Below are 11,629 nucleotides of genomic sequence, written 5' to 3'. Positions count from 1 at the left end.
AAAAAAAAAAAAGAAAGAAAGAAAGAAAAAAAAAAAAAACAAAGAGTGGGCCAAAGAGTTTGCTTCTAAATATACCTAGTCTATCTATGGGCCAGTATGGGTTTAATGGTAGGATAAGGAAAACCAAGAGCCATGTCCTCCCACACCCAATGAACAGCTTTTTGGGTGAGCTCATAGCCCTGAGATGCCTCAGGCCCGGCCCTGGGCACACAGTACCTCTCTGTGGCTTCCTATGTTCCTCATCCAGCTTCTCATACACCTTCAGCTCCACTCGGAGGGCCTGGAGCAACTTATCGTTCTGTGAGAGCAGCTGCTGCCTTGACTTCATTTCTTCCTGTACCCTGAAATGGACCCAGGAAGGTTGGCAGGGTTAATTCTCCCTCCAGGAGGCTTATCCAGTACTCACAGAATAGGCCCAGGCCATCTCAGCCAGAGGGTGTGGACAAAATGTGCTAGGACATGCACGGTTAAGAGTTCCATCACCGTTCCCAGTTCCCACATAGCCTATGCCTCACACTTAATAGACCTCTCAAGTAACCTTTATAGACATTCTAAAGGAAGGTGTCCTCCAATTCCTGCCAAAGAAACCCAAAAGGCTGTCACTTTCTAGAGGTACATAGGCAGGGAAGATCCAGGACCTCTACTCAGGGATGTCTGATGGCACCTGGGCAGGAAGAGGGAGGTGACTCACACAGAAGAGACAGCCCTGTGTGTTGACACAAGGAATAAGGTGGAGTCTATGAGGAAGAATGAGTATATGTACATCTTCCTGGCTCACTCAGAGTCTCTCAGTGACCTATGCCATCTGGAGCAAAACTGGAGTCTTTAGAGGGCCAGAAGCCAAACATGACTAAGCATCCACCCTCCTCCCTTCCCTCAGCTCCTACTATAGTAAAGCATAGCACCCTTTCTGGTTTGCCACTGCAACTCTGTCTTAGGGACTATGTGCCTTCTGCCAAACATGGCCATCTCCAATAGTTTCACCTCACATGTTCACTGTGTAGCTCTCTATTAAAAGGGGTCTTTTGAGAAAGCCCTTTCTTGACCACCCTAGTAAAAATACTAGCCACCCCAAGCATCCTCCTTCTCTTTTAGAGGACCACTCTCCATACATTTTATGCCCAGCTGACAATGCTTGTTTCTGCACACTAGGGTTGGAGTCACTGTGCCTCGTGCCAACGATCTCATCCTCAGGCACAGCGGGCCATCAGGGCCAGCCGAGTCAAGCCCACCTGTTCAGCTCCTGGCGGCTGCTGCAGATCTCCTGGGTCAGCTGCTGATTGTGTCTGTCCTTCTCACTGATGTCTCTTTGTAACCTTTCATTTTCCTCCTTCACACTGGTGTACTCTAGCTGAAGGTGCTCAAGACTTGCAGCCTTCCTAGACAGGCACTCAAGTAATTTCTCATTCTCTTTCTGTTTATCTGCAAATACAAAAATGAGAAGGGATACCATTTGTTTTTTCCAACCTTATTACCTTGGTATGGCAGTTCAGCTCAAGCATTCCAAGAATACAGAAAAGAATGAGATTTAATCTGGCATTTATAGTTTCGGCATTGCAATTATCCTATGCATTTTAGGCAGGTAAATCTGTCAATATCATGGCTGCAGATTAAACATCACTAGAATAAAAGGGGTCTATTTAACTTCCTATTACATAATGGTTCTTGAAAACCTCTGTTACTTTACCTTAGCGAGTATATATGGTGGGTACAGCGACAGGCAGGAACCCAGATATCAATGAGTATGGAGAGCAGCAAGCCTCCTGCAGAACTCCACAGAAGGCCATGGGCTCCCCAGAGGAATAACCCTTGGAGGCTCAGGAAACAATAAGACTCCCAGAAGGGAGATGGAGGAAGAGTTCTAGTGCAGCTTCTCCAATTACTACTGTGACCCTAAGTGAAGCTCTTCACTCCTCAGTGACTCAGCTTCCTCCCTTGGGCCAGACTGAGGATGCAGAGTTGCTGTCTGGACAGGCTTATTATTAGCCCAGGCCTCAGACACACCACACGAGAGCCAAAGGAGTGGCAATGGTAGCACACCCTAGCACTAACTGTATATAGGGCACTACAGCAAGCCCTCTCGTGTTTCAATGTCCTGTCTTTGCAGCATACTGCCAAGGCAGGCCCTGGGAATTTCCCCATCTTCCAGATGAGAAACAAATGAGAGACAGGGGTAAGGCTTCCCTGTAGCCATATGGACAGGAAGGGGCACAGCCTTGGATGTAGATCTACTATTAACCAGGATTCAGTATTTCCATGTGCACGAGGGCTCCTGCTGGTCCACGTGACATCAGCACAGCTGCATCACTCCATCTCTAACCTGCGCCTTGTCTCTTCTCCTCCGTTGACCCTCAGACACCTTGGATAAGCATCCCTTTCCTTTGTAGACTTGGATCCTGAGGGCTTGAACTGAGGGGCTTGCCTTTTTATCACAGCAGGCCTAACTCCTCCTTGCTATAAGTTTGCCCATTTCATCCATCGGATTATAGCCTTCTAATGCAAATACGGGCTTGTTTATTTCTGTATCAGTCTACCAAGCTCCCCTGTATGTCAGGATAGAGAAAAGTTATTGAATGAATGCATGAACTGCATGAGCCCCCGTTTTGACTCTTAAGGCAAAATCAGTATCCATATCACCCCCAGGACTATGGGATAAGCTGGCCTACATTCCAACTAAAGCACCTGTAGCTCAGTGACCACACCAGGGCAATTGCTTAGTCTGTGAATTCTTACTTGAGAAACAGGGCTAATAATTCTTCACTCTAGAATCATTATACATATGAACAGTAACAAGTAAAAGCTCGTTGGCAGCTATGCTCCAAGAGAAAGAATTAAGAATCCTTATAAAGGAATTCTGGATAAACTTCACTGGTAGGAGAAAATCTCCAGTAAAGATTTGGCAGTAATAAATTTCCAGTGCTTCTCTCTTCCTGGGATGGGATGAGAAAATACAGTAACATGTGTTGAAACCCTGGTAGAGACTTTTTTCTTCTTTCTTTCTTTTTTGGTTTTTTTGAGACAGGGTTTCTCTGTAACTCTGGAGCCTGTCCTAGAACTAACTCTTGTAGACCAGGTTAGCCTTGAACTCACAGAGATCTACCTGCCTCTGTCTCCCGATTAAAGGTGGGCACCACCACCGCCCAGCTGCTCTGGAGGCTTTTTACTCTAGTTGTCACAACAGGTAGGTGCGGTGGTTTGTAACCCACCTGTGCCCTCGTTTTCTTAGCTATAAAACAAGGAATGCTCCACAGGATTGGTGTGCAGTTAACGGTAGAAAACTGTCAGGTCCACCCCTTTGGAATCTAGGGTGTCAGCTCCAGATATCTTTTGATAAAGGGCTTTGGAATTTAGGCTGCAGGTAGCCCCTGATTTCTTACCTCTGGCCCCTTTCTCAAGCATCATACTGAGGGCCTGGTTCTGCTTCCTCAGGAAATGTATCTCTGATGTCAGAGAGCTGTGCAGCTCTGAGCCATAAGCAGAAACATTTGTGGAACCTATAAGAACACACAGGAATGGTGACTTATAGACAGCTCCGGACAGGACTGATAAATCTTTCTAAGAAATATGCCGAAACAATGAAGAAATATAGCATGTGATGAAAACCAGCCCACGAACCATGTAACAACACACAGCCAGAGTCTAAAGGGCAAGGACAGTGAGCTTAACAGGGAGGCAAGAGGAGGCTTCTATATCACCATGCCCTGAAGATGAACAAAGATGAGAGCTGAACCACAGCAGGGTGAAAGATGACAGTAGCAACCATCATGGTTAACTGACTCTTAGGCCTTGGGCCTTGTCTCTGAGGCAGCTCAGTCTGACTCTGCCCCCTCTGGTCTTTCTTACCCTTACCCTGTCTTAGGAGAAGGCCCACTCCAATTCCTGACCTAGGCTTGCATGAGGGAATATCCTAAATTCCCCTTTGTCCTCCTGTCCAAGCAGGCAATTACAGCTGCTGATTCTTCCCCAGAATGCTCAGACTATGGCAAACTTTCTAATATGCTCTAGGCCTTAAGCACCTTGTCTAGCTTCATTCCCTGCTGTTTTACCAATGACGTTATCATCTCGAGCACAACTCTTTCACTGCTATTTCATGCTGAAAAATATCTGGTGGTCTGCAGTACAAACAATAAACTTCTCTGTGTCGAATTCAAGCCCCTCCATTGCTCTGCTCCCGTGCCACAACAGACACCATTCTCTCTCCATTCAGACGCCAGGCCCAGAAAATGCTGATAACCAAGTGACTTTTATGCTCTTTACACCCACTTCCCCCGTCAAAACTATACTCTATCAATTACTGGCTTAATTCCCTTTCTAGAAGTGTACACTGTGGAGACTGGGATCTAGAATTAGATGGGGGGCACTTTATGTCATTCAACCTAGGGCATGCCTCATGCTGGGTACCTCCTTGGCCTCCCAAGCTCAGCACAGCTTTCTTGTCTGCAGCTACTATTGGGGTGCTCCATTCACAGGCGGCCTTGAGCACTTGGAGGATGCCCAGCGTCTTCTCTGTGTGGCAGACAGATGCTTCCCTCCTGGCTTCTGTACTGATTCAGTTCACTTACTACACCACAACCAAAATGCCACAACCCTGTGCTCCCAGACACCAGGTAAGGACATGGGCAGGGGTCTCTGGCAACCAGTGAGACCTAAGTGAAATCTGCTGAGGGCTTCAAGGAGATGGTGCACTAGAGAAGAGAGAAGCTCCAGACTCTACCTTCCCATGCCTTGGACACTGTCCTAGGAGGATGGGACACTGACAGTAAATAGTCACCATGGAAGGAAGTCAGCCTAACCCTGCCTCAGAGCTCTCTGCCGCTGGGGTTCTTGTGATCAATGGAGGTATAAAAATCAGCCCTTGTTTCCACTGCTTGTTCTCACATTTCTTCCCAGCTCCCTGCAGCTGAAAGCACTGGATATGTACATAAGTGCCTATGGTGTGCATCCACATCCCTTCTAAACAAGGTGTGGCTAGCTCTCCCGGAAATATTCTTCCCACTCTACAGAACTTCTCTGACACATGAGTCATACAGAATTAAATCAGATTAATTTTTATTCACAAATGTCTCTTCCCACACCATCTTCCCCTACTTGTCCCAGTGAACTCTGGGATCATTTCAGACATGCCTGTCTCCTGCTTAACAGCTGCAAGGCATCGGGCAAGTTGCCCACCTCCCTGCCAAGCCTTGGTTAGCACAATAAAAACACCCATGCTGCTGTACTGTGGTTTTCATCTGTGTTTCTAGATGAACAGAGAGTGGGGCCACAAGAACCACAGACTCATCAGAACAAGCAGCAGAAATCCCAACATCGAAACTGATCGATGCCAGGGAATTATCTGAAAATAAATAAATAATAGGCCATAAAACATTCCCGATTCACTAAACCTACCTAGGCCCGACTGCCCTCATGAAGGCCACCTGGATGCTATGCGGCAAGCCTTTGCTTTGAGTACTACCTCTGCAGTCAGACCAGACAACTTGCAGTGAGCTAGAGCCTCTAAGGCATAAGAGTTTCTGACATCTCCCCTTGACATCGTACAGAGTCCTGCCTTTTCAGAGTGAAAAGATGTTCAGATGTTCATTTCACATCAGGGGGAGGGAAGACTGCTTTTTGTTTTGTCTTTCCAGAAACTGTGACAATAAGGCGAGAACAGCACATCTCTCCACAAGAGTGAAGATTTTATGAATGCCTCTCTGTAAACGTCCCTGTCAGAGGAATTATTCTACAGTTGGGCTCCACTGTAGCCGGTGGCCATTTGAACCCCCAAATAATTCCATAATTGGATTTGCTGGGGAAAATGTAAAACATAATGAATCTAACTCAGGCATTACCAAGAGTGAACATCAAGGGCCCGGCATGAATTTCTTTCCTGTGTTTGACACAACTAATAACTCAAATTAATCAAATTTCCTAGGGGTGAGGGAGGAGGATGAAGGGTGCATGGGATGAATGGAAGCCCAGGCAGAAGACTGGAAGCTTCTTGCAAACCACAGTGGAAACCGAAGCATACGCAGAGCCTTATGTGTGGACTACAGAGCAATGAAAAATGGGCTGGGGTCCAAGTCTTGAGTTTTACCAATGAGTCCTACATTTCTAGAACTCAGTGATCTCACCTCTAAAATGGTGTCAGCGTCCTCAATGGCAGAGCATGGAAAGACTGAAATTTAAACTGGCCTTGTTACATAAAATAGTAAAATAAAACCAACAGTGATAAAAGCAACTATTTATTGAGTGAGCACTGAGCAAGGCCTTGTTCATGACACTGCTTCATTTAATAGCAAAAAAACCATGTTTCATTAAACAACTAAGACTAGAGTGAACTGCCAAAGTCAACACCGATCAACACACCCAGGGCAACCCAACCAACTTCAACAATACAATGACTACAGAGGAAACCAAGAAGAGAGAAGAGGAAAGGAGGGAGGGAGGGGTTAACAGTTACAGTGAGCAACAGCTGGTTTCTGAACCATGTGAAGGAGTGTTTTACAGGTGTTCAGTTTTAAAGGAAGACCACTCCCTTCAAAGCAAACTGAGGTGGGGTGGGAATAGTGCTGGCCTTCTTTGGCATGAAAGATTTGCCAGATGTCAATTTATGGTCTATTGTTGTTGTTTTGAGGCAGGGTTTCTCTGTAGCCTTGGAGCCTGTCCTAGAACTAGCTCTTGTAGACTAGGCTGGTCTCGAACTCACAGAGATCCACCTGCCTCTGCTTCTCATGTGCTGGAATTAAAGGTGTGCACCACCACTACCCGGCTTATAGTCAACTATTGATAAAAAGGAAAAAATACGGCTCTATTCTATTTTAGAATCCCAATCCATACCACTATAGTGAGAACACAGTTACAGCTCAGGACCCCAGAGGCTGGCCAATTTCTCCACCCAGTATGATTCACAGAGAGCCTCTTCAGGCAAACACATCACAGAGCAGCAACCCATTTCTTACCCTGGGAAAATCCTTCCTTACCTTGGTCAGTCTCAGACCTCTGATGTTCCAGCTGTTTCCGGAGCTTCTCATTTGTTTTAATAGGTTCTTCCAAACGCTTTCTCAAAGTTCGAATATCCTGTATGTGTTCCATTAGTAAGTCTACAGGAAGGAAAAACATTTTAAATTTAAAGTCTAAAGTCCCCAACAAATTGAATAGTTGGTAGATTATGCAGAGATCTTGAAATTTCAATAGCACTGGATGTATTGAGATAGTCAGCAGCTGGCAATTCTTTCCCAGGTTTGGGGAGGCCAAGCTATTTCCCACAGCACATAGTCATGGCTCAATAATGGCTCTCTGCAGCCCTCCATGAGGAAGTAACTTTACATCACACACAAAAATTATACTCCATACAATTTTAATGCTAACTTTAATGCAGCCTTTTATTCTTCTCAATATCAAATATTAATTTAAAATCTTCCTTATGGTGAAACTAACAGATCACTTTCAAGTTAGCCTGAACTGCCTGAGAGTTGATTAAATTACCTTCCTAATGAATCCAGATAATTTTCTAGGCTAGTTTTCTTTTTTTTTCTGCAATGAGTATGTTATCCCTTTATCATTCATTAATTTCAAGACTTAAAACAATGCTAATGAGAGAGGTAATAAAAAGAATGTTTTTCAGATCACTGCTGTGTGAGTATAAATGTGTATGACCCTCGAGGGCTACTGATATCACTAGTTTTAGGAAAGCTCTCCAGTGTCGGTTCCCAAATAGTTCTACTTCCAGGACTCTATTTAAGGCTCCCCTGAGATGCTCACAGGCACTGGCCAGAATGCATGAAAATACTTATCTGAGTTTACAAGTGACAGGAAACTGAAACAGCTCAAATTGTTCATTGAACCGAGGTCCATTCACTATGCTGAGGGATTACACAGTTATTAAATTATGCAATGAAAACTATAAATATGGAAAATGTGTTATGTTATGGCAAATTTCAAAAGATAAAATTGGTTACAACATAATCCCAATTCTATATAAGAACATACAGGTAGTATAAACAAATAAACCAAAAAAGCAATTACAATGAAATATTAATTGTAGTTACTTCAAGGTGATAGATTTCAGGCTTTTTTAAAAACCTCCATTTGACATTTTAACATATCACTTAATAAATACTTAATTTTTCCAAATTTCCTAGGATGATCGTGTATTAATTTTTTTTACCTTCTGCCACATCTCACTTCAGCAGAGAAAGAAGGAAGAATAGTTTCACTCTAGAGGAGGATTTCCAGAGTCAGTGTTTAAAACATAATCACATTAAATATCCAAAGGCAAAACTAATGTCTTTAATTCATCAATTAGGGTACACTCAGTATGTCTTAGTAATGTTTGTTTTAAAACATTATACTAATGTTATGACCCAGTTTTAATTCCTCCAAAATGGATTTCATTTAAAAGTAGCACAATGTTACAGATCTTTTCCTAATTAAATAGTAATTTTGCCATGAATTTGAATGTTTATGAGATGACTTAATTCCCAGACCTTCAGCTATCTCCTATTAATGCCAGAAGTGCGGCAAGTCATTTAGTGGAATGTCTGCCTCCCGCTGCAGCACGGCGGGAAAGGCTGTCTGTGCACATTTGTGGTGTGCCCAGCACTGGTCCTCCCGGCCCAGCATCGAGGTCCTGCCAACCTTCTTCCAGAAGACCGTCAGCCCAGAGTCAGCCAGCTCACTGGTTTGGACTGCCACCTTCCTTGCTGGTTTATTTGAGTCTCACACTGCTGACTGTGGAGTGATGATGCTCTACACAAGCCATCTTTCAGAGTGAGGATTATCACATGGGCTGAAGGAAACACCCCCAGGGGAATTAGACACCATGCATTAATTATGCAGCCATCCTGAGGAGAATGGAATACTATAGCACCTTTTCCAAAGTGGGAGAAGAGGATCCTCCTGTCTTACAGTAAACTCTTCCAGTAAGTCCTAACTTGTAAAAACCATAAATCCTATAAAATCTGCCACACACAAAAAAGAAAGCTGCTGGATAGTTCCAAATTTAGAGAATCTATATTTAGAAAGTGCCCTCAAAGAGGAAGGCTTTGTGTTCAAGACTCCCCTGCAGCACTGTTTACAATTGTGAGAAAGTGCTGAGCTCTAGGAACAGAAGGAAAACTGCAGTTCAGCCATCTGAGGGCTGTTCCAAAGCCACTAAAAGTGACATTATCTGACAACATGTCAGAAAGTCTATGAAAGAATGGTAAGTGAGCAAAGAAAAAAATGCCAAATTATTTCTCTATACAGATTAAAAATGTGACAAAAGGAAAAACAGATGCAGAGAAGAGAAAGCTGAAGAGAAATAAAAAACAAAAACAAAAACAAAAAAGCAAACAGTGGCTATATTTCAATGGCTCCAGAGCACGGGGCTCCAACTCAAGAAAAGGGCTAGTGGCACAGGCAGCCCAGACACATCCCTGCTGAACAGAGACAAGAGACAGGCCTGAATTACTTTGAGATTTGGAAAAATTAATTTTTTTATATTTATTTTAACCTTTATCTCTTATATTAAAAAAAATACAGTGATAGGCAGAAGAGAGCTGTGCCTAAGACAACATAGAGAAAATGGGATCACATTCCCTCTGAATGATCCATTCACGCTGCTCCTCCACCCATGCGATCAGATCTCATGCAGTGGTTTCAGTATCCTGGAGAGGGGCTAAGTGTTACACTGGACTAAGTGCAGAAGTGGGGTATACTAAGGACAGGGAAATGATTTATAGTCTAACCTAAAGTAGATGAGGGCAGAACCCACAACCAGAAGTGATGGAAAAATCAAGTCTCACAAAAATCTCTAAGGGATACCACCAGAAACCCCAGGAAGTAAGGTCTAGGTGACTGGCCACTGGAAGATTTGGTAGGTTCCTGAGTTATACCAAGAATGTGCATGTCATATTCTGGGTACGTCTAAGATGTGGGACCTGAGTATCCAGAGGAGCCTTAGAGGACATCATGGGGCAAAGACTTGGCTCTAGTATCATTGACACATTGGTCGGCTTCTCCATCTAAAAGAAATCTAGTTGTTTAAACCAAACACTTCAATTACAATTCAATAAGCAATGGCTTATGTAATTAATTTAGTATTAACAAAGGGTTTTAGCAAGGAGTGCTAGTAGTGTGTGTTACAGAATCCACTGTGGTGACTTAGAAAAAACCCACTGGAATAGGCAAGAGATCAGAGACCATCAAGAGAGATACAGAGTTTATACATATGAAAGGCCTGACACATAGGCTGTGCTCCACACCTTGCCTTCTTGTGAATTAGCTCATGTGGACCATGCACATTAACTAGAGCTACTTTGTATTTTGGAGCAGTGCTGTGCAACTGTAAGAGGACACACCCTGCACAGCCTCCAATACTTGCCATCTGCCGTTTGGGTGGAAAAGTGTGCTAAGCACAAGTCCATCTGGCCTGCCTCTATAGTACTTTGGATCTCTGAAACATACTGAATGACAAACAGTAAGTCCAACTTCTACCCCAAGAGAAGAAATGAAGGCTGTAAGCAGAAAGGAGAATGGGGAAGGTCCCTGGGAAGCTGATTTGGCCAGTTTAGTTCACACCTAGCAACAGAACAAGGCAGAACATCTGTGCTCTGAAATTCCCATGCTGAAGCCCTTAGCACAGGTGTGATGGTGTCAGGGAGTGGAGTCCCTGGAGGAAATTAGGTCATGAGGATGCAATGCCCGTGAATTAATGTTCTTGTGGACAGACCATAGGGATCTCCCCTGACCTTTCTTCCTCTATGTCAGAATTCAAGTGGGAAGAGGATGCTCACAGAACTCAACTACACTGACCTCTGCTTTCCACACATCAGGATTGTGAAAGATGGATTTGTGCTGTCAGCCGTCCCCTGTATTCAGCTGCAGCAGCCTGAGTAGACCAAATTAGAGGGCCTGATGCCATGGCCAAGAGTCATCACTTAAGGGACCCGCTTAAGGATGTGCAGAAACTAAAGGACAACTAACAACAGTGACATATCCCCAGGGATTTCTACCCACCCTTTGAAAAGAGCAGATCACCCGAGTCATCATTTAAAAAGAAACCAAGACTTCCTCACTGCTAGCATACTGTAACATCATGGCTCCTTCCACTGATAAATCATCCTCCATGAGCAGTTCTGGTTCTCCCTCCATTGGTGAAATGGTCAGACATACATAAACCCATTCTGCTCATCAAAACAAGACAGCCTGGTTATGCCTTCGGTGCTTAGTGAAGCTTAACTCACCTTGAGGAAAATTGTTCTCCATAGCAGGGAACTTCCCAGTCTTGTTGTCTGTCTTCTGGTCTAGAGACAGGAAGGATTTATCAGACATCTCATCATCTGACAGTGCATGAGAGGCAGAAGGCTCGGCAGAGTCAGGCAGAAGATGATGATGGGTTAAGTTGTCTTCCTCAGTTCTCAACCTTCAAGATCAAAAGAAAAGTCATATCCAAATACAACCTCCTGAGATCATCTAGTGAAGACTGGATTTATAAATGTATGTATGTATATACATATATATGTAATAATTATAATTAAAGAGTAAGAATCCATGAATTTGAGAAGAAAAAGAAATGGGAGGAACTGAACGGAAGAAGCAATAATATAAAAACAATACTCATACGATATTCTCAAAAATGAATAAAAAGAAATTCTTTTTTTTTTTT

General features: G+C 43.7%; 1 protein-coding gene across 1 annotated transcript in view; it reads right to left on the bottom strand.

Annotated features, from left to right (window-relative positions):
- The window catches only part of Cdk5rap2 (CDK5 regulatory subunit associated protein 2), a 149,457-nt gene that overhangs the window by 20,319 nt on the left and 117,509 nt on the right, over nucleotides 1-11,629 (bottom strand). Inside the window, 5 exon segments of the mRNA XM_013348234.2 lie at nucleotides 217-341; nucleotides 1,233-1,422; nucleotides 3,378-3,494; nucleotides 6,963-7,082; nucleotides 11,208-11,386. Of these exon segments, the coding sequence (XP_013203688.2) occupies nucleotides 217-341; nucleotides 1,233-1,422; nucleotides 3,378-3,494; nucleotides 6,963-7,082; nucleotides 11,208-11,386 (731 nt within the window).

Source organism: Microtus ochrogaster, chromosome 10 (assembly GCF_000317375.1).
Source record: "Microtus ochrogaster isolate Prairie Vole_2 chromosome 10, MicOch1.0, whole genome shotgun sequence".
NCBI lineage: Eukaryota > Metazoa > Chordata > Mammalia > Rodentia > Cricetidae > Microtus > Microtus ochrogaster.
Note: the sequence above shows the minus strand (reverse complement) of the source record. Positions and strands in the feature narration are given on the sequence as shown.